The sequence below is a fragment of the Diadema antillarum genome, unplaced genomic scaffold (assembly GCF_040938485.1).
Source record: "Diadema antillarum isolate AM-2024a unplaced genomic scaffold, OU_Dant_1.0 scf00000204, whole genome shotgun sequence".
Taxonomy (NCBI): domain Eukaryota; kingdom Metazoa; phylum Echinodermata; class Echinoidea; order Diadematoida; family Diadematidae; genus Diadema; species Diadema antillarum.
The window spans coordinates 337,755-362,124 of record NW_027271093.1 but is presented as its reverse complement, the minus strand read 5'-3'; the positions used below and the strand labels follow the sequence as shown (position 1 = coordinate 362,124).

General features: G+C 40.9%; 1 protein-coding gene across 1 annotated transcript in view; it reads left to right on the top strand.

Moving 5' to 3' along the window:
• Positions 1–12,762, top strand: part of LOC139723968 (transcription intermediary factor 1-alpha-like) — a 36,594-nt gene extending 23,832 nt beyond the window's left edge. The window contains exons 11-15 of the mRNA XM_071635168.1: positions 70–422; positions 1,362–1,464; positions 9,931–10,005; positions 10,556–10,708; positions 12,263–12,762. Of these exons, the coding sequence (XP_071491269.1) occupies positions 70–422; positions 1,362–1,464; positions 9,931–10,005; positions 10,556–10,708; positions 12,263–12,445 (867 nt within the window). The 3' untranslated portion in view covers positions 12,446–12,762. The remainder of the gene's footprint in view (positions 1–69; positions 423–1,361; positions 1,465–9,930; positions 10,006–10,555; positions 10,709–12,262) is intronic.
• The last annotated feature ends 11,608 nt before the right edge of the window (positions 12,763–24,370 follow it).

The window sequence follows — 24,370 nt, the reverse complement described above, 5'->3', positions numbered from 1 at the left end:
TGTTTTCTCCATGGTGTAACACAGCTGCAACCACTGAATTTATCTCCTGTTGTGCTTTACACTTCAAAGGCAGAAAATCGTGATCCTAAATGCCAGGCTGCAAACGAATCCGATCCAGACTTGGTGTCCAGTGACGCATCCCTCTCTGGCCGCAAGCGACCGGCCGAGGAGGCAGCCACGACCAGTGGAAGCAGCAGCAGTGGTGGCAGTACCGGTGGTAGCAGCGGCAGCTCCGATCCGCAGTCGCTCGGCTTCCGGCACGGCTACAAGCTGCGCAACCCCACCCAGTGCTCGCGCTCCGACGACCCCAACGACGACTGGTGCGCCGTCTGCAACAACGGCGGGGAGCTCATCTGCTGCGACAACTGCCCCCGCGTGTTTCACCTTGACTGCCACATCCCAGTCCTCAAAGAATTACCAGGGTGAGGCCCATCCCAAGAATTTACTCTGAAGCAAGAAATGTTCGCATGCATTTTAATTTTGCGAATTTCGCGAGAGCTAAGATTCACAAAATTAAAATGCATGCAAAAGTTCTTGCCTACACTACGTATATGCATTGAATGTTAGAGGCAACTTGCGAAAATTTCATGCCTCGAAAAAGGCCTTCGGCTCCAATTCACGAAAATTTCATGCCACAACAATTTTGTGTGTTAAGTAGCCGGGAAGGTCACCACGTAATACTGTGCACTTCTGTTACAACGAATGTGGTTATAAAGAAATCCCCTTTTGTAAACGTTGACCATTGCGATGAATCTTATGATGCTGCGATAAAGATAATCGTTTTTCTCGCGAAGAAATCGTAGGGCAGACATACAACGTTTTGCTGGCTACTGTGGAGCTTTGTGAAGTACGATAAGACATGGTGGTGACTTACGTGCAAGCGCCATTGTGTCTTATTGTACCTGACGAAGGTTAGAAGCAGTAAACAAACCGCCTTATGTCTTATCTAAGATTTCACCTCAAGACAAATGGTTATCATTTCCCAAGCTTCATGAAATGTCGTGATTATGAAAATGTTATTACAATAATGATGATAATACTCAGTAGTGTAGTAGTAGTAGTCATAAGAATAATGATGATAAAGATAATGATAATAATAATTATAATATGAAGAATATTTATGGATATGTAGTGAATGCTACTAACAATAATATTCACAGCACCTACCAAAAAAGGAGTTGACAAAATCAGTAATGTTCAGTCAGAATCATACACAAAAATGCAGCATTACAGAATATATACAAATACAATGCATAGTGATGAAAACTAGAGTACGAGAGTGTTCAGCGCTGTGCTCACAAAGATGGATGCTATTCTTTGTCTCACTCCCTCGTTCTCCTTTTGTTTGGGCAAATTTGCAGCGGAGCGTGGTCCTGCACACTGTGCTTCGACGTGAACGCGGACGAGGAGGAATATGCGCGTGACGTGGAGGCTCCACCGGGTTTCACGTCACGAGAGTACAAGGTGGGTCGCACACAGGAAGAGCCGTGATACGAATAGCCCTTTTTTATGTGCCACGTTTGCACACCCGATTCAGTCGACTGCATGTCAAGCTTGCGTATTCTACTCAAACGCAGAAACCTGCCCCATACCAATCAATGAATCGACTTATGCCGCTGTTCAAATGAAAGTGTTTCTCACGATTTCATTCCTGTCATGGGTAGCTTGCATTTTTATGTGGTTATTGACTATCAAGCTACGTTTCCCACTGGATCTGCAAGTTAGTAAATTCTGAGCTTCTGCTACTGTTTTGTATGCTAGATTCATAGCTCTATAATATGTAGCTACTGGTCTTTTGAAAGAAAAGCAACCATAGATTTGTCACACAATTTACATCTAAGCAAAGCTTTACAGTTTCTCTACAGCTTTCCTCTGTCCACAGTAACAAAAATCTATGAAAGTTAAAGGGACTGTACAGTACTGGTTGAGGTGGGGATTCATGTTTTTTACATTCCAAAGTGAGATAATGAGAAACCTCTTATGAAATATGAAAGAGCATCTAATTTTAAGAAGGATTCAACGTTTATTTGATGAAAATTGGTTTTCAAATGGCTGAGATATCCAAAAAAGTGATAATGATAAAAGACTACAGGCCACAACTTTATTAGGATCTCTTTGTTTCACCTTGGTTTTGGATATCTCGGCCACTTCAAAACAGATTTTCTTCAAATAAACTTTTTATACCCCTTAGAATTGCATGCTTTTTGACATCTCATAGAGTGGTTTCTGAATATCTCGCAAAAAGTTATAAGCTAAATCCTCACCTCAACCAGAACTGTACACACCCTTAAATGCAACGTGAAGATTTGAAAACTGAATGTTTTCCTAAAGCATGACTGCATTGCTGTCTCCAAATAATGTGGCGCATAGGAGGTTTACACCATGGCACATAAAGAGTTAAGTGTTACAATATTGTAAAAGAGGAACCTGAAGGTGATTTCTTTTTTAACGTCTGATCTGTAACAACAATTCTCCCAAGGAGGTGAAACTTTATTTGCGTCAGTGGTTGTAGCAAATATACCTATCTTGAGAGAACATGCGAACATCAAAATCTTATTCCCTTCTCTTTATTTTGTCCAATGTAAGGAAGCCTTCAGGTGCAGTTCCAGACTTTGTTCAGTTTGGCTAATTGCCGCCTGCCCGACAGATGGACCCTAGTGTGAAATTTTTGGTTTATGACATAATTCGACAGAGTTTTGAAAGCTCTTTCATGATGTTACCAGATTTTGGAGTGATTTTTCGAGTGCACAAGCATTAGGGCTCTTAGGGCGAGGCAGTGGACGATCTAATGTAAAAGAGTACAATCAAGGCAGAATCAGACAAATAGAGTGGTAGAAGTTTTATCATAAACGAAAATTAGAAATTTAGAGAATTTTAGAGTCTCTCTTTTTTTCACAAAACTTTGATTGTAAGGTGCAAAATAAGTGCATATTCTCGGTTCTCTGCTTGACTTCCTTATTACTGTAAAACAAGATATTTTTTGCGGCATGAAATTTTCGCGCGCTGCCTGTAACATTCAATGCATATAGTGTAGACAAGAACTTTCATGTGCATTTTAATTTCGCGAATCTTGGCTCTGGCTGAATTTGCAAAATTAAAATGCACACGAACATTCCTCATTTTGCAGTAAAATTTGAGTCAACTTGAAACCTTGGTAATGTGAATCTCCACTCAAGGTATGAAGCAACCTGTCCTACTCTTAGCCTGGGGTCACACTTTGATGGTATCTTGACATGTGGTGATTTAAAGGGTGTGTACAGTTCTGGTCAAGGTGAGGATTTAGCTTTTGACATTTTGCGAGATATTCACAAACCACTCTATGAGATGTCAATGAGCATGCATTTCTAAGGGGTATCAAAAGTTTATTTGATTAAAAATTGGTTTTGAAATGGCTGAGATATCCCAAAACATGGTGAAACAAAGAGATCCTAATAAAAGGCGTGGCCTGTAGTCTTTTATAGTATTATCACTTTTTATGCCTCCGCCAACGAAGTGGCCAGAGGCATTATGTTTTCGGGTCGTCCGTCCGTCCGTCCGTCCTCCGTCTGTACGTGCGTCCGTCCCGTTTTGTTTTTGTCGATATCTCAAGAACCATGAGGTGGTTTGCATCAAACTTGGTATGAGGGTATATCCTGGGGGATAATACTTTGTTTGGATTTTAGGGTCACAGGATCAAAGGTCAAAGGTCACAGGTTATTTTGTGAAAAAAAGGTTGAAATTTTATATCGTAATTTCGTGAGAGATTACGTCGTATATGAGATCCCGCTAGTGCGCGCGCCACTCAATTCGTTAGTCGCCGCCATCTTGCTAACACGCGAATTTCTGTGCTCGGAAAATTCGCCGGAATTGCACTTGAATATTCAAGTTTTCGTTCGAGTTGGATCGACGTAATAGCGAAAGTTACCTCCACGGGAGGTTTTGCCAGGTTTTTTCTGGTTTTAACGATCATTCTTCAGCTGAACAGCAACGGAATTTATGTCTTCGACCAACGTTCCAAACGTGGGCGGCGCAGCCGCACCACCGCTGCTGACAGCAGTCGCGTCCCCGGCAGCCACCGGCGGGGGTCGCGGAGACCAGCACGCACAAGAGTGCAAGCAGAAAACTGCGACAGCCAAAGGTAAAACGCCTACTAGAGCCGGCAAGGCAGGTACTAGTAATAGTACTACTACAACAAGCAGTGCTAACCCTAGCGGTAGTACCGGTGCAAACAAAACAGTGAAACCACCTGCCAAACTGGTCTCTAAAGTTTCAACTTTGGAAGATAGACTCGGCAAGCTTGAAGGCCAATTAGCTGTGGTTGTTCAATTTGTGGAGGCACAGTCGGCAAAGCAGACACCAGCCCGTGAAGGCGGTGGCAATGGAAAGAGTATCAGGACTCGTTCTGAATACTCCCCTTCAGACTCGGCAGATACTGACTGCCATTATGATGATGAATATGCGGCACCATTTCTGGGCCGAGATATGGATGAAAACTCTGTGATTATCCAACCAGGTCAAGGGGATAGTCGTCAGGATGACAAATTTGATATTGAAGAAGGCGAAGTTCCCCCTTCTGTAGTGGAGAAAGTTCCAAACATTGCAGCCAAATTTGCTGTGGCTGAGGAAGTTGGTCCCCCCATTGACCCAGAAATTGCTAAGTCTACAGCCTACCTTCTGACCCACCAGCTCGAGCCCAAAGTGGTAGATGAAACGATCACTAAATACCCCATTCCCAGCAACTGTGAGCTGGTGGATGTGCCGAAAGTCAACCAAAGAATCTGGAATGGGCTACCTGCCTTTTCAAAGACACGAGACCTCAAATTTCAGAGACTCCAAAAGAATCTCACGAGAGGCATCAATGCCTACATACATACAGTGTCGGCACAGGATATCACTGAACAGCAACAAGATGCACTAGCACTTCTGTGCAGTGCGAATTTCGAGCTAAATTCCTTGCGCAAGGAATTCATGAAACCAGACATTGGTTATCAATTCCAGCATCTCTGCAAGCCCTCTACCCCGGTCTCCAAATTCCTTTTTGGTGACGACCTGGGAAAGCAAATGAAAGACATAAGAGATGAACAAAAAGCAACTGAGGGTGTCCTCAGGAGTGAGCATAGCAGACAATACAAAAAGCAGCGTTTCAGCCCATATGACTATGGCAGGAGTGCATATGGCAAGGGCAGGAGCAAGATTACATCAAAAAGCTCAAATTTGCCCCAACAGTACCGCGACGCGGGCTGGACTACTTCTCGTGCAAGTACAAGTGATGTCACTAGGCCTACAGGTACAAAAGGACCGTGGACTGGAGCTACCAGCCATGCTTTTTTAGGCCAGCGCCCCAAGGGGAGGGGGAAGCCGTCGGCTCCCCACACCTTCACACATCCCAGCCAGCACCAACCGCACTGCGGCAGCAAGCAGGGCTCAGGGATGAAGAGAGCACGATAACCTCCAGTTCAACTGACGAGGTAAACATGACATCTGATTCTAGTGATTATGCAAAGCTATGTCATAATAATGTAGAACCTATGGTAGGAGTTCGACTGAAGCAATTCTTCCCAAAGTGGCGCAAAATTACTTCAGACCCACATGTGCTAAATGCTGTAAGTGGTTACAGGCTTGAATTCAGTAAAGAGATGGGTGCACCATCTAGAACTAAACCCCCTTACCTTTTTCGGTGTGATAAAGCCGAAGAGGCTGATATTGATCTTGAAATTTCTAAACTCCATGACAAGGGAGTAATTGAACCGTGCCAGAGGGAAACTGGAGAATTCGTGTCTAATATTTTTACACGGCCTAAAAAAGACGGGGGTATACACGCGTTATCCTAGACCTGTCTGATCTCAACAAATATCTCCAGTACCAGCATTTTAAGATGGAAAATATCCATACTGCTATTGAACTCATTTCAGAAAATAGCTTCTTGGCTTCAGTCGACCTTTGGGACGCGTACTATACAGTACCTGTGCACCCAACACACAGGAAGTTCTTAAAGTTCTCCTGGAAAAATCAACTTTGGCAATTCAAAGTACTGCCTAATGGCCTGAGCATGGCGCCAAGGTTATTCACTAAACTACTGAAACCTGTATTCACATTACTGAGAGAGCAAGGGCATGTAGTAATTGGATACCTTGACGATGTACCGTACTCATTATTGGAGAAAGTGAGAATCAAACATTGCACACGGTTTTTGAAACCACTAGCATCCTTGCACAACTTGGGTTCTTGGTACACCCAGAAAAATCAGTACTATGCTCCACTCAAGAAATACAATTTCTTGGTTTCATTCTCAATACTCAGACCATGACAATTCGACTGCCTGATAACAAATCAGAGGAAATACAGTCCTTGTGCACTGAACTTATGCAAATAGCAAACCCCAGTATCAGGCAGGTGGCTAGAATTATCGGGAAAATGGTAGCATCATTTCCCGCAGTCCAGTATGGACAGCTCTATTACAGGGCTTTAGAAAGGGACAAAATCAAAGCACTCAAAATGAATAAGGGGCATTTTGACAGAAAAATGAGCCTATCTTTGGAAGCAAAACAAGAGCTGCAATGGTGGACAGACAATGTGCAGTCTGCTTTCTCACCATTACGACACCCTAAACCTATGCTCGAATTGTGCACGGATGCCAGTGGCAAAGGCTGGGGGGCATCTGATCATACCACCCATACAGGGGGTAGATGGAATGAAGACGAGCTGCAAAAAGCCAGGGAGAATAAGATTAATTATCTGGAGACCCTGGCTGCTGGCATGGGACTCAAGTCCTTCTGTTCTAATTCACAAAACATTCATGTTTTGTTACGGGTAGATAACAGTACTGCTGTTGCGTACATTAACAACATGGGAGGCATTAAATCCCTTGACTGTGATCGGGCAGCCCGAGAGATTTGGCAGTGGTGCGAAACTAGTAAAATTTGGGTCACAGCAGCACACTTGCCAGGAAAGCTGAATGTGGAGGCAGACCGAATGTCTAGAATTTTCAATGACAGCACAGAATGGATGCTTGACCGCACAATTTTCCAAGAAATAACTTCACGTTTTGGGACACCAGAAATAGACCTATTTGCCTCCAGACTTAACAAGCAGGTAGAGAGCTATGTCTCATGGTTGCCCGACCCACATGCCAAGGCTATTGATGCCTTTACTCTCGATTGGGGAAAGTGGTACTTCTACGCATTTCCTCCTTTCTGCTTAGTTGCTAAGTGCATTCAAAAAATCAAATCTGATAATGCAACTGGGATACTAGTAGTCCCAAAATGGCCAAGCCAGCCATGGTTTCCTCTCCTAAACAGGATAATGAATGAGGAACCACTTGTTATTCATAGGAGTGAATCCTTACTAACATTGCCAGTTTCTAACACTCCTCACCCACTTAACACTCAGATTGATCTTTTTGCTTGCAGGTTCTGTGCAAGCCCTTCAGAGATGCGGGATTGAATGCACGGATAACTGCTGTAATGGCCTCCTCTTGGAGAAAAGGGACTAAAAAACAGTATGCAGTGTACATAAACAAATGGAAAGCATTTTGTGACAAAAAATGCAGCAACTACTTGTACTCAGATGTTCAAGCTATCCTGGAATTCCTGAGTGACATTTTCTTCGATAAAGGGGCAGGTTACAGTGTCATAAACTTAGCACGGAGTGCTCTATCTTCATTTGTGATTCTTCGAGATACTATGTTTACAGTTGGAAACCATCCCTTTATCCAGAGGTTTATGAAGGGAGTCTTTCAGCTACGCCCACCCAAGCCTAGATACATGGAAATGTGGGACGTTAACCTTGTTTTCAATTTTCTTCGTTCTTGGTCCCCAGCGCACATTTTGGACCTGAAAAAATTGACGCTTAAATTGTGTGTGATTATTGCATTAATCTCAGCACAAAGGATTCAATCATTACACTATCTAAGCTTGGATGGTATGGTGTTAAGAGATAATGCAGTCACCTTTCACCTTCATGATCTCCTAAAACAGAGCAAGCCTGGAAATTACTCACACAGTGTCAAGCTCCAGGCATACCCGCCAGACAGGAGACTTTGTGTAGTCAGGTACTTGCAGGAATACATCAGCAGGACCCGCAGAATCAGAGCTAGTGAACGGTACCTTTTTGTTAGCTACAAGAAACCGTATCACAGGGTTTCATCTCAAACAATCGCTCGCTGGATTAAGGAGGTTTTGGAGGCTGCGGGTATTGATACAGGGATCTACAAGGCGCACTCTACTCGGGCAGCGTCTACCTCCGCAGCCAATAAGGAAAATTCCCAGTATCTAAGATACTTGCGCAAGCCGGTTGGGCCAACGAAAGAATCTTTCGCAAGTACTACAACAAGCCCTGTCCTGCTGAGAAAACCTTTGTAGAAACAATTATCAAAAAATAGACTGTGAAGCCCTAAGATTTGGGCAGACATGTCTTGAACTGCCTGAACTTGTGAACTCTTGGAGACACAATATCTCTGCAGCATTCAACCTGAATGAGATTTGCAATGGAACCTCTTGTAAGGTATGCTTCCTACCCCTTTTTTGGGGGGTTGCCTCGAGAATGTAACCACTGGCTTTGAAATCTCATATATGACGTAATCTCTCACGAAATTACGATATAAAATGGAAGATTAAACGAGAACTTACCGTTTGAAGTTTAATATTAATTTTATGAGTAATTGGAGGGTGAGATTACGTCCCACCTCACCCTCCCCCAAATTTCAAACGGTAACTTAATCTCTCGTTATCTTCCTACATCAGTGGTCACATTCTTGCTTCTAATATTGAGTGGCGCGCGCACTAGCGGGATCTCATATATGACGTAATCTCACCCTCCAATTACTCATAAAATTAATATTAAACTTCAAACGGTAAGTTCTCGTTTAATCTTCCATTTCATGTTTTTCTCCATATCTCGCAAATGGTTCAAGGTATCTTCATGGAACTTAGTATATATGCATATACCAATGGGCAGTGATTATCTAGGGAAGTTGGGGGTCATGGGTCAAAGGTCAAGGTCAACTCCTCAAAATATCAGTACTTTCCTTATATTTATGCAATGCCTGAAGGATTTTTTTTTAACTTGATGTATGCATGTATAACCCAATATATATTCTGTGGGAAGTTTCTTACCAAAAGGTCAAAGGTCAAAAGGTCAAAGGTCAAGTGAAAGTGCTAAATTGCACTTCTTCCTCCATATCTCAAAAGTAACTCAAGGTGTATTATCATGAAACTTACATATTTATGTATGTTCTACCTAACAGTGATTCTCTTTGGAATTGTGAGGTCAAAGGTCAAAGGCCAGGTTTAGATAATACTATTTTACCATTTGATACTGAAATTTTACTTTTTCTCAATACCTTGAAAATTACTCAATGCATAAACTTGTAAAAGGGTCAAAAGTCGAGTAAAAATCATCAATTCCCCCAAATACCTGCACTCTGACGTTTTAATTATTCATCCAATTGAACCTAGTTCTAGGAAAGTGAACATTCAGCACATTTGTGGCAAACCTGTCATTTTGATATTTTGCCATTTGTGTGAAACTGCCATCGCACATTGTCAAGACATTGTACTATAGACCTATTATGAGAACCATGCATTATGACGGAGGCATACACATACATACATTTTTTATATCTCAGCCATTTGAAAACCAATTTTCATCAAATAAATGTTGAATCCTTAAAATTACATGCTCTTTCATATTTCATAAAAGGTTTCTCATTATCTCACTTAGGAATGTAAAAAACATGAATCCCCACCTCAACCAGTACTGTACAGCCCCTTTAATAGAGTGCAGTAGAAAAATGAGACAGTGGTCCCAAAGTGCAGGTGTAGAGTTTAACCCTTTTCTGTACCAGGGACATAGGACAGTGTACAATGCTATGGGGTTTTCTGTGCCAATCACCACTCACAGCACGCAAGGAGTTAAAAGGGCCCGGTCTGTCTCTGTCTTGTTCTCTTTCAGCTCTGTCAGCGTCTGCTGCTGGAGATGTACTGTCTGGAGGACTCGGACCCCTTCCTGGAGCCTGTAGGACCAGACGTACGTCACCTTCCCACATTTCTCTGAAAGCTGTTACCGTAAATGTCGATATTTTCGCGTGAATAATTTTCCGCTCTGAGCGGCCTAAAAACAAATTCATGGGTTGTTGAATTCGCGCTGGGCAATTGTCAAACAGTTCGCAATGTGCTGAGAAAATTGTGAAGATATTTTCACTGGTTTTAGAAGTCGCTCTAGTCAGAAGTGGTGCAAAATACTCGAAAATTAATGTACCGCGAAAATTTCTGCGTTTACAGTGTTATTTTTTGCGAAGGTTTAAAGGGATGGCTGAGATATCCAAAGATAAAGTACAAAGCAATCCTGCTTTGGATATCTCATCCATTTCGAAACCGATGTTTCCATAGACACATGCTTAAGTATACTCAGGACTCGTCCTCAGTGGGTTAAAGTAGATAGGGTTTGCCATGTACTTTTATGTATTCACACACACACACACATCTATACATGTTTTTAACAAATGTCTGTGCTCGTTAAAAGCTCTGACCTGTCCAGTTGATCCCACCAACTATTTCTCCCCCTCTCTCCTGGGCAGGTGGAGGGCTACCATGAGCTGATCACCAACCCCATGGACCTCTCTACCATCAAGGTCAAGTTGAGCTACCTGCCCCACTGTCAGTATGGCACCCCTTCCCAGGTCATGGAGGACCTGCGCGTCATGTTCACCAACTGCTACCTCTACAACGGGGTGAGTAGTCCTGTCCTCTCTGGGGTGAAGTGGGGAAGGGGGGGGGGGGGAGTGATGGACTGTTGGGGCGATGATGATGATGATGAATGATGATGATGATGGCAGATGATAATGATGATGATGATGATGATGATGATGATGATGGATAATGATGGCATATGAGAATGATGTTGATGATGATGATGGGGATGATAATGATGATGACGATGGTGATGATGATGATGGCAGATGATAATGATGTTGATGATGATGGTGATGATGATGTTGATTTATGATGATGATGGATGATGAGGATGGATGATGATGGATGATAATGATGATGGATGATGATGACAATGACAATGATGATGGTGATGATGATGACGACGACGATGACGATGATTGATGATGATGATGATAGATAGTTGTGGGGATTGGTTTGGGTCAGATATGGCGATGGTAGTGTTGAAGCTAAAGACTGTTAACCGTATGTAAGTCACATTGATTTCCTGTCCATAGGTTTGTGTGTAAAATTTGTGCACATTTGACTCCCTGGGATAAAAAGAGTTAATTGTAGTGGTACATGTAGCTTGAGAGGCAAGGATAAACATATTCATAGTAGTAATCAGAGCCATGGAGTGGGTGGGGGATGGTGCCCCCATATTACAGTTCGCCCTCGATTATCCTGCCATGTCGGGACCGGCGCTCATCCGGATAAGCGAATTGGCCGGCTATGGGAGACACAATGTTAATGTATATAGCTACCGTCCAAGCTGCTGTCCCAGTGCACTGGCAGCTAGGCAGGTAGCATACCCCGCAACGGTGGTGTAATCTATGGTAGCCTACGCAAAATTGTAGTCCCTTCTTCACAAAAAGAAAGTATATCTTTATGTGAAAATCATACATGTTTTACCTCATTAGATATTGAGAAATATATCATGCACATCTTATGAAATTAGTGAAGTAGATCCATGAAAAGATGTTAAAGTCACTGTTTTTTCTCAATTTTTGGATGGAAAAAAAAGTCCTTCACTGCGTGAACGCGTCCGGATAATAGAGCTTTCCGGATAAAAGGAGGCCGGATAATCGAGGTCAAACTGTACTGGCTCTTGAAAAAAAAAAAAAGAATAACAATTTTGACAATTAACAATCATTTGTTAGTCTGTGATTTCTAATGGAAACTTGAAATGAAATTAACAGTTGAATACCTGTCGTATGATAAAACATATGCAGAGAGTAAGACTCTCTGCATATGTTTTATCTTATTTCTTAATTTGCCCACTGAATTTCATCAAAGAAGTTCAAGGAATAATTACACAAAAATCACCCTTTACACTTTCATGAATGTGCAAGTCAGCTAATGAAAATTGATTGCAATATTAAGCAAATGTTTCTCAGACTAAAAATGTGGTTATGACATCGGGAGCTAAATGTACGTATATCCACGCAGAAAAGCAAAACCAATGAAACCCATCTTTACAGACTAACAGGTATTTGCCTATTATGAACCTTCTTCAGAATAGTCAGTTGTAAGGAAGCCATCACTGAAATTACTCTGGCCTGTTTGTATTCCAGGAATCATCCACCCTGGGTCAGGTGGCCCAGCACTTGCAGCGTTACGCTTCCCGCTTCACCAGGCGGTTCCTCCCAGAGTACCTCGATGCTCAGGCCCACGCCACTGCAGCAGGGTCGGGGCAGGACCGGCCCGCCAAGCGGCGAAAACAGGAGTTCCCCACCCCCATCATACACATCAAGTAGCGACCTCCCCAGCCCAGCGCCCACTCCCCACCTTCAGACTTTAAACCAGCGATGAAGCATTCTTGCCAGCCATTGAGATTACTGTCTACGCCGAATATTTCGCGAGGTTTTTATTTTCGCGAATTTCGCGAGTCAGGTGCTGTTCGCGAAATTAAAGACACATGAAAATATTGACTCTGATCCCGATGTGAATGTGACGTACACGTGTACTCTTCTCCATTCAGTACAGGACTTCACGATCGCGAATTTAACCACTCGCGAAATCGTCAGGAATTCGCGATTCGCGAAAATTTAGACTCGCGATAGTGTATGGCGTATACAGTACCCCCCTTCCCCATTCGACGAGGCTGAAGTCCTGTCACAAGTGCACCTTGCTCCCAATGTATGACGTTTCTGCGTGTATATAGGATGGATGAACGTTTTGTAGGGATACCAATAGCGGCAGAGATTTCCTACAGTCTCGACGTCTTCGTCTCGTTCGTGAGCGGACATTTTGCCAGAAACCCTGGTGGGCCATACGTCGTGGTGTATTCATCTTTGCTCCAAAATCACAGGGTCGCAGGCTCAAATCCTCCCTGGGCATTATCATTCATGTTGGGAGAGATCGTATGTTGCCACGCCCTGACTCGAACTTCTCGTGGTTGACAAAGACCTTTGGAGAAAGTAACTGTTATGAATACAGTGGCCCATGGAGCAGCTCAGCCTGGACCAAATACAGTAATGTAAAGAGCAAGCCTGGATGTTTTTTTCAGGTATAAATTGTCTCGTATATAATGATTGCATTCATCAACTCGAGTCTCGCTGAGTATGTCTGTGATATTGCCTTGCAATATTTTCCTTTCATGTCCTGCAAGTAGCCCAAGTTTTGCCAATCATCTCACGCAGCCGTAGTATTTTTCACAAGCGCTCGTCAGGAATGCAAGCAACTTTGAGTGGATTGTTGAAAATCATGTTTGCCAAATTGACCAGGAGCTATCTGGACGCTGCATGTGAATGTTTTTTATGCCTCCGCCACGAAGTGGTGCCGGAGGCATTATGTTTTCGGGTTGTCCGTCCGTCCATCCGTCCGTCCATCCGTCCTTCTGTCCGTCCTTCCGTCCGTCCGTAATGAATTTTGTGGACAAGGTAACTATCAAAACCTGTTAAGGTATCCTAATGAAACTTGGCATGTATGTGTATTAGGGGGTGAAGTTGTGCCTATCAACTTTTGGGTGCACATGCTCAAGGTCAAAGGTCAAAAGGTCAAGGTCAAATACATGAAATTTCACTATTTCCACCATATCTATGCAATGCCCAAAGATATTTTCTTGAAACTTAGTGTATACATGTATTACCCAATTAAGATTCTCTGGTGAAAGTTTGGGTCATGAGGTCAAAGGTCAAAGGTCATAAGGTCAAGTAAAAACATTAAAACTTCCTTTTTTTCTCCATTCCTTGGAAAATTGTTCAAGGTATCTTCATGGAACATAGTATATACATGTACTGACTGGCAGTGATTATCTAGAGAATGTAGGGTGCATGGGGGTCAAAGATCAAGGGTCAAAGGTCAAGTGCAACACTTCAAAATTTTACTATTTCCCTCATGTTTATGCAATGCCAGCAGGATTATTATTTTTTTTTACACTTGGTGTATGCATGTGTAACCTAATAGAAATTCTCTGGAAAGTTTTTCTTTTTCTTTTTCTTTTTTTTGCCTCAAAGGTCAAAAGGTCAAAGATCAAGTGAAAGTGCTGAACTAACCTTTTCCTCCATATCTTGGAAGTGGCTCAAGTTATCTTGAAACTTACTACATATTTATGCATGTTCTACCTGAAAGTGATTATCTTATGAATTTTAGGGTCAAAGGCTAGATGAAAATGGTAACAATTTACTATTCAATACAGAAATTGCACTTTTTCTCCATACCGGTACCTTGAAAATTACTCAATGCATAAACTTATGAATGGGTCAAAGTCAAGTTAAAGTCCTTAAATCCCCAAATACATGCTCTCCTATTCATCCAATTAAACCTAGGTCAAGGAAGGTGAACATTCAACACATTTGTGACAAACTTGTCTTTTTAATATTTTGCCAATTTTGTGAAAATGTAATCACACATTGTCTACATGTACTATCTAGACCTATTAGGAGAATCATGCATTATGGCGGAGGCATACCAGTCGCCATAGCGACATTTCTAGTTATTTGTATATTTCTTCTATTCTATTTTTTTTTTTTTTTTTGCCAAGGGGAATAGGATTATGAATTTCATAAGCTCGTGGGATTTTATGGACTTTTTAACCTTAGTCTCAGATGAATCTGTAGTGGGGCTAACTACTTCCCTTATTGCACCCACACTGTGTGGGGGAGGGACCTTTCCACAAACCAAGAGATGAGGTTAACCTGTTGAGGATTAACTGATTTTGCCACAACACACATTTCCCGTAGACACCTGCCCCGAGTATACTTCGGACTCATCCTCAGCGGGTTAAGGAACAAAGTCTCAAATGCACCCCAAGAATGGCAATCTAGATTAATTCTCAAAGGTACATGTATACAGGCATACTTCAGTGTACTAATGACCGTTTCCTGATTCGCCGGGTTCCTGCTGTGCACTCTACAATAACATGTAAAGTACTCCTTCCCCTTTTAGCTGAATCACATTGTGAGTGGGGGAAGTCGCATGTTTTGCAAGGGCAGTGATTGAGTGCGATTTCCTGGCGTCAGACATGAGAATCTTGAAATTGTCACATTTGGCGTATGATCCCAGAAAGGCATTTCAATTTCTCCCCAGCGGTTATCATTTCTGGCAAGTCCAGTGCCTAATTAAATCACAAACAGCACAACCTACTGTACGAGCGAACAAACCAAATCAGGATGGCATGCGTTTTTTGTGAAGGTGTAAATGCACAGTTGCTTGAAGGCAATATCATCATGCCTCAGCAGATGTATTATGCGCTACATCCTGAAAGTCCTCACTACAGATTCTTGGGTGGTTCCCACTTTTACTTTAATAACGTCATCGCTGGGGATAAATTGAAATTGAAATGCCTTTCTGGGATCATACGCCAAATGTGACAATGTGAAGTTATTCTTATTCAAATGCTTGATATGTTCGAATAAATCACTGCAAGTTTGAACCTTATAGGGCAAGGAATATTTAACCCTAAAAGGGCCAGACAATTTGGACCGACAAACTTGTCTTACAAATTTCCTCTCATCCAATCAGAAGCAATAATTTCAGTAGCATATAACAGTTTGTGAGAAAAAAAAATATCTGACAAAAGGCTTCACGAAATGCCCTCTAGATATCAAGACCTGAGAATTTTTCAACAGTGGAGGAATTTCGGGTGCAATTTTGTTCACCGCTCGTATTAAACCAATTTTCTTGATCACTCTCTCTTATTGAAGTATTCTTCAAAAAGCTGAAACTGCCCCATCACTTTGCCTAAATATTTCGCACACTCTCACTCAGTAATGTTAACTTCCACAATGTCACCATGAGAGTAATTCAGACCGTGAATTTTCATTTTGCTTTAAGTTAGTGGGCAATGTTACTCTTTGCTTTATGCAAGATTGGAAAGCAAAGTTTAGTGCAAAACTTGTGCTAGGTAGTGAATGCAGATCAAATGCACATTAAGAGAGAGAGATAGCACTCTATGCAATATAACAATCTTGTTTGTGAATTGACTGAATTTGCTTGTACTAGCATTAACGCCAAAAAAAAGAAGAAAGAAATAGGATGAACTGAAGCAGACTGAGAGAAAAAGTTGTAGTACATGTATTAAAGTAGTAGATGCCTAAGGTTATGCTATTGCGACATGCCTGTTTCAATTTAGATTTCTCATTGCCAATATCAATGTGAATTACAGTTGTAGCAATCATTGCAAATTTCAGAAAGAGTTGTCAGAACTAAAATAAACTTTATGAAGAGGTAGAACAAAGACTTTTTTTACACAGCAGCAACCTCTCCTTGATTCTAGTGAAGGGTCCTGTGTTTAAAAAAAAATTAAATTAAAAATTAAAAAATAGCTAGAAAAGCACTCGGAGAACTCGTACCTCCGCCAAGCAACTCATGTCCACCTATACACTCATGCTGAAAATCGCCCAATTTCCCAATGTACAAGCCTTTTATTTACATCATCAGTTTCACAATTCCTGCTGCGCAGCACGGCCTTGAGCAGAATGTGTGCTTTAGTGCATGTACGAATACCTAAAATATGCGCTGCTTGAACTCCCACATTCATTGACCCTATATGTCAAAAGATAGAAAATCAGTTCAAAATTCATAAAAATTCTCAGATAACTACCAATTTTTAATCCTCTTTTCCCTGTGACATTATTTACTTTTCCTGCAAGTTTCATCCAAATCCGACCACAACTTCTCGAGTTATTTTGCAAACAGACAAACAAACAAACCAATGTCTGATTAGGGTTAAACCAGTTGTACGTAACATTTGTAACTTAGAAATTGGTCACTTTGCAAAGTGCTTAGTAACAAACACTGATGAGATAAACAAATCCTATACCAAAGGAATTTTTTCCTGTTACATACCATTTTGATGAGCTTACTCACAAGAGTAAAAAATAGCATAGAATACATGTACATTGTACTGTAAGCATGTTATAGATTCACAAGAATACATGTAATACACTGTATTTTGTGAATGGGTATTGACTTGAAAGACAATATCTCCTGTGGTTGAAATTGCAATTGAGAACCACAATAATGGAATATAAAAAACAGCAAATACAATGTGCTATCCCCTTTAGAAACAAAACCAAATTTGGTTTGCATGGTGATGTAAATGAGGAAGAGAGGTTTGGTGAAAAAAACATGATGTTGCCACAAACCTCTCTTCCTCAAGCAAAATAAACTTCTTCCCACCTTTGAGACTGTATGCATCAAATTTTTATGTTGGGAAGTAATAATTGATTATGAGGATAATTTTGCTAAAATGACACCAAGTCACAGAACAAAATTCATCACAAAGAAAAAGCCATTGTGAAATGCATGGCATATACAGCAGATCATACCGATTTTATCAGATGCACCGAGGTATCATTATTAGGTCTCTTTGATGGTGGTATTAAAAGCATTATATGTCCTCATATTTTCTATTTTTAATATATGCATCTAGGTATTTTTATTCAAGACCTATTCAGGATTTTATATAGAAGTTGGTGCAAAGATCTACTGTATTTATGACCGAACAGTTAATTCTGATTTCTTTACTTGTCCAGAGAGCAGACATTCAATCAATTTTTGACAATTTTAAAACCAGCTCAAGTGAAAAGGCTAAACTTAACTTTTTTCTCCATTCCTTCAGAAGTGGCTCAAGGTATCTTCATAAAAAGTTGGTATGCATACCACAAATACCTGGTACATGTATTTCCTAGCAATGATTCTCTCGAAAAGTTTTGGGTCACGGGTTAAATGTCTGGAGTGAGAGGTCGGGTATGAATGCTAAAATTCTACTATTTCCTGCTGAAATAACGCTACTTTATCCACATCTTGGATATAACTCAATGTACATGTATGCGCTTAATTAAACTTGATACAATGTATACTCATGCATTTAATACTGCACACTGTTTCTGTATTGCAAGATTTGAGCCATGTGGTCAAAATTTGACTTGTGCCATATCTTGAACTATTGCTGAAAGTATTGTCATGAAAATTGGTTTTTATTGTATATATATGTTTGTTTGAAAGTTGTGATCCATGGGGTCAAAATTCAAATGAAATTTGGTTCAAAGAATGTATGTCCACTGTATAACCACCCAATACATTGTGGGGTTTTGCCATCAAACTTTCAAGCATATAATTTCAATTTCTTTCTGATCCTGTGATCGATGTTTCTAGTTATAAACTTTGCTTTTGAGTGTTTCACATGGTGCTAGTAGATTGCTTCTGTTGCTAAATTTTCAAAAAGGCTCTTAAAGGGGATGGCTAGTAACCGATCAGTGAGAATCAGAGGGAATGCTGGAGGATGATTGTTCCAATCCTTGTGGGATTCATTTAAGAGTACATTATATATCTATTGCTGTGTGAAAATACTATCTGCTTCAGAATGGTCTCATATTCAGTTTAATGTTTTCAGGTTAGTGTGCCTGGTCAGTGACGGGCCATTAATCTGCACATTACTTGAATATGAGACCGTTCTGAAGCTAATAATTTTCACACAACAGTAGATATATAATGTACTCTTAAATGAATCCCAAAGGATTGGAACAATCATCCCTCAGCATTCCCACTGATTCCCACTGATCAGATACTAGCCATCCCCTTTAATGGCTCAGTTTCAATTTCAATTTCAATTTTCAATTATAAGTTATTAAGATAATCTTTCTACGTTTATAAATGTTCAAAAATGGCAAGTTTTTTTAAAGAAGATTGAAGTCCTTTCTTCCTCAATGGGATTTTTTAAATGTTATAAACATCTCCCTTATGTTTGTGCAATTCTAGTTAATTTTATCAGTTCCATCTCTTCTCTATTCAGTGTGAAGTCTGCCAAGAGTTTAGAGGTCAGCTTAACCATTTGTGCACCACATTTCATTAGCCCATAGGCATGTACTGTATAAGCTGTTGTTTTCGCAAGGGTTTTATTTTCACGTATTCACGAATCACGGTTGGACCATGAATTTAACAACACACGAAAATGTCACCATGTGCTGAGCTAATAATGTGCTTATGAAGGCCTCTGTGTCAATTCACGAAAAACATCTCGCGAATATGTCCGTGACCTCCTCATTCGCGAAAATATCTGTACGTGAAAGTAACAGCATATAGAGTATGTGAAATGTGTGCACATTTGCCTCATTAGTGCAGAGAAGGTTAATTACAGATGACAAGATGATGTCTGCTACAAAATTTCTCCAGGGCTTGAATGGGTTTAAAGCAGTAGAGTGGACTCCCATCAAAACAAAGTCCTTGTGACCAGCAGTTTTCTTTTGTATCAAAATTTCATTATAACCAAACAAATTAACAATAAGAAAACAGAGCGGATAATGTTGGGGCCTAAATTTTTACTTTGTTGTCACTAGTATTTTGTTTTATAAAATGGGTTCAAGAATGTAGCCAATTGGAAGCGCTGAAATGAGTCACGTGTGCGTGCATTAATTTCTCACTAACATGTACGGCCTGACGTCACAATGTTTACACTAGCAGTGCGCACTCAATCAGTTGTTACAAGTGCGTCACACGCTGCTATTACGCGCTGTCAATCCTGTAAAAAACTTCTAGTTCAGGCTGCCTGCCGGCCTTTCTTGTGTGCATAACGTGTGTGGCATACGTATACTCTTATACGTACAGTACTTATATGTGGGGGATTTCCGAGTGCGACGTGTGTAAATGTTTGGGACGAACATCTTCGGACATCTTGACTCTTGAGCGAGTGCTACATGTAGCTGACTGGTATTGACCCACAAAGGTACGTGAAAAATGCTGTTAGTTTTCGACCCATTTTATAAAACAAATGATGCACAGGATTATTTCGTGGCGTTAGTGGAGATGTAGCGCACTCGAGGGTATTTGCAATTGTGAAACATGCACGAGTCGAACATCATTTGTATAACAGTTATATTCGTTATAGCGGGAGTGCACTGTACATGTCTTGCAGTAGTCCAACGTTATACAATGTACAGGCGACTCCCTTTGTAACAATGTTCAGGGAACTGGCAGTTTTCTTTTGTTGTATTGAAATATCACTATAGGGAAACAGTAATGTACGTGTATAAAAAGATGTAAAACATAATTTTGGGACCTGAATTTCTACTTTGTTGTAACGAGAGTTTCGTAGTACAAACAGTGTTTGTTGTAAAGGGAGTGTATTGGAGGGGTAATGATATGCATAAGAAGTGTGCGGAAGATACTTCACGTTTTACTTAAGGTCACAAGCATTGTACCTTTAGACAGACAGTTGCCCTGATTATACAAGTCAACCTTGCCCAAGTTGAATCTATTTGGACTGAAGAAAAAGCTTCGTCTTAGAAAAATTCAAGATGTGAGGGATTAAAATCAATAGAATATCGAGAGAAGAGAACTTCAAAACTTCAACTTAGGCGATTATTTGACTTATGCAAGGTTGTCTTAAGCAAGGTTAATTGTGTGAAAATTGTCTCTTTGTATCTGTTTGCATTCCTTGTAGGAAAAAATACAATTGTACCAAAATGTGTAAATATCTTGGAATTCTAAACTTTCCAGAGTGGGGACTGAGAGTCCTTGTCGTGTACAGTAAAAGATTTGTTGTTGACTGTGTACATAGGCATCGCAAATTGATCAATATTCTGTCTGTAAATGTGGCATTATGTAGGGCATAAGAAAGTATTCTATCTCGATAAGAACATCGTGAATTTTTCCTGTAGGCTTGTGTAGGTAGAGCAGGAATTGGCATGCATTTCCTAGACAATATGTGCTCCTGTGAATGGATAATACTTCAGTGATTCATTTTTAAAACTTCTTTTAAATTTTCACTCAACTTTGTAAAATATTGTAAAGTATCTATGTGTTATCGTCCATTCAGTAAACGAAGAATAAACCTTAAACCATACATACTGCAGATTATTGTGTGTTGTGCCTGTGTACATGTACTTGAATGGTTCATTCAGCCGATCCATGAGAGATTCTGCTGTCTTTGCTTCCATCACTATGTACAGTGTATGCAGTGTTTATGTGTTCATTATGTATCAAATCTAAAGAAAATAATACACTGGGTGATTTCAAATTCTGGTGGTAGTGCTAACTCAATACAAGCACCAGCAATAATCCCAAACTTCACAACAAGGTGACAGAAATCTATACATGTATTCTGGAGATGTTAAAATATCAAAAAAAAAATCCTTCATAAATTCCAAAAAAAATTCTCAGACCACTACCAAAATTTAATCGTTTGTTACTTGTGTCATTCTCAACCTTTCCCGAAAGTTTCATCCAAATCCGTTAACTACTTTTTGAGTTATTTTGCACACGGACAAACAAACAAACAAACAAACAAACAAACAGCAACGAAAACATAACCTCCTCCCTTGGTGGAGGTAACAAAGGTCTGGTGACCACAAGCAATCTCGGGCACACTCAAGTCCACCCCTCTTCACCGGCTCTCTGTTTTGGCACACATCACTCCCCCCTCCCTAGGTAGGAAGGATAGGATGGTAAGGGTCGCCAGTGCCATCAATGCAGACCCTGACCTTCCAATCCACGACGACTTGAACAACCTACCATCAATGCGCCTGAAATCCTGCAAGCCAGTCTGCATGTCCCTTTCATCGCTGGAACACTTTGACTCCAAAACTGAATGGCACAGATGCTGGTCTGATGTTGTCTCCAACACAACTCAAGTCACGTGGAACACCATCACTGACCCGACAGCAAAGCCAGAGGGCTTCAACCTCCCTGGGAAACACGTGACTCATCCTGAACCGCATCCAAACCCTCCATGCAAGGACAGGCCACTGTCTACACAAATCGGGGTTCTCAGCTACCCCAGCGTGTGACTGACCAAACCCTGCATCACATTGTCGAAGACTGCCACTTGCGGAGGTTCCCAGGTGGGCTTGAAGAACTTGTTCAAGCAAGTGATGCTGCCCTGAACTGGATCCGCAGCTTACATATCAACCTGTAAGTCTATAACCCCTCACCCATCCAATAGTATTGCATCATACGACAGAAGAAGAAGACCGTAACATCAACACTAAGTTACTGCATTTGGGCAAGAATATAAATCCACAAACAAAAATGAAAAGAAGTACATCACACACACTTTAAGGGGTGCGTCCAAAATGGCATTCATTTTAATTATATGTTTTGCTCGATATGACATGAATAAGATCAACATTCGCTTATTCTTCCATTCCAGTGCATGAATTAATTCAAAGGCCTTGGTAACACATAGCATAATAGATAGGCCTATTCCATATCTAGCGGAAAGCCACAACTGTTGGGGTGGGGACTTGAACCCTACACCTGCCTGGTGGTCAAACATTCAAACCACTAGACCTGGACAACAGATAGTGACTACATTACAGGTGAGGGTAACTAGGCCCTCACAGAACAATGTGCAGTTAGGGTGGGATTTCACGGAGCACGCGAACGATTTGCGAAGGACGCGAATGACAAAATCCAACATTCGGAAAAGTTTTTCTCCGAATGTGTTCCAACAATGAAGCCGAAAACTATTCTTGCGCAATTTGCGCGAAGTTTCCACGACGTATGTGCGAATGTCGTGTGTATCATTGCTAAAGTACAGCATGTTACGTACACGAAGAACACGCGACGGAAATGCAAACAACGAAAAATGTTCAATAATCATGGGAGAAAATGTACCCAAGGAGAGGTGGAAGCTGTCTTATGTTGATTTTTTTTTTCGTTCCTCTATTCTCCTTTCTTTTTCTCTCATTTCTCTATCGTGTGCTTGCCTACATTTTTTTTCCCTAGGACCTATCTCCACTAGTAAAGCATTTCATTTTTTTTTTGCAGTTCCTCCAACACATAATCTCTATATACAGTTCATATGAAATTTTGCATACTTTAGATTAATATTAAGTGTATTCTGCGATTTTTTTTTTTGTATATCAAACATGTCTTTTTCTTTGGTAGTCTTTAATTTCTTTTGTTACTGTAGTTGTTAATGATTGTTTGATGTTTAGATGTATGGTACGATTTTTATTTGTAGAAAACGTATAGGTCATACATCCCCAAACGTGCGCCAAACGTTCGCGAGAATGTCTCAAAAGGTACGCGAACAGTTTGCGATTGCGTCGTAAAATGATCGGAAAAACTTCGCAGATTTCGCGTAACATACGCGAGACATTCTCCAAAGTTTCAGAGTCTGTTTGGGGTTTCACAAACATTTTGCGAACATCGCGCGTGTCTTGCGAAGGTCTTGCGCATATGACGAGGCTTTAAAGACACTTTCGAGAACAATTCACGAGCAAATCACGACCAAGTGTGCGGAAAAGGTTCGCAAAAAATGTCAAACTTTTTTGAAATCATCGCCGAAGTAAAAACGACATTTGCGAACAATTGACGACGCTTCCGAACCCTCACGTTCGTTTGGCGATCTTTTGCCGATTAAAATACGAATGCTGAATTTTGCCATTCGCATCCTTCGCAAATCGTTCGCGTGCTCCGTGAAATCCCACCCTAATTCTCCTACAGGCTTATGAAAGAGCACCAAGTTCAGAAAATGCTTAATATCATCGCCTTTATGAAGGTCATTAACTCTTTACTTCCCAGGCACCAGACTTAAATTGCCAAACTTTTTCACTGGCATTTAGAACTCAGTCCAAACTTGACCCAGCTGCAAAGTTAACTAGCCCTCTCACGTGTCTTTATAGCAATGTGCCTTAGTCCCAACAGGAAGGCCATGGTGACTCAAGAGGGATTAGGGGGATTAGGGGGATTAGCTAATCTCTATCTGTTGACAATTTAGTTTCCACACACCTGTGCCAATGGACAAACAAAGCACAGTAAGGGTTTGGGAGCATTATTACTTTACAAATTGCATTATGTTGTGCTCTGTGGCTTTTCAATACCAGTGTGAGTATTGCCTCTTTAGCTTGTGTATGACGTACAAGTGTGGAGATAACATTGTCTAAAAGCGCTGATTTAACAACACAGTTTTTCCCAGGGACCATTACCAATTTCAGCATCCAAAACACAAGCGTACATTTTGTATCATCTTGCGTCCTCTGAGGTATGTTGTACACATGTGTGCACAGAAATACTGATGTTGTATGTTGGGATGGTCATTTCTCAGCTGCCCTTTCCAAACTGGGGGATTTTCACAAATAGTTCAGGATTTATATAAATAAAAATAGTCATAATAGAGTCAATCTTGCCTATGTCAACCTAGCACCAGTCAAAAGAATTGGCCCGAGTCGAAGAAGAATTCTTCCGGGATAGATGTGAACTTCTGTTAATTCTATTGTGTATTTCAAAATTCA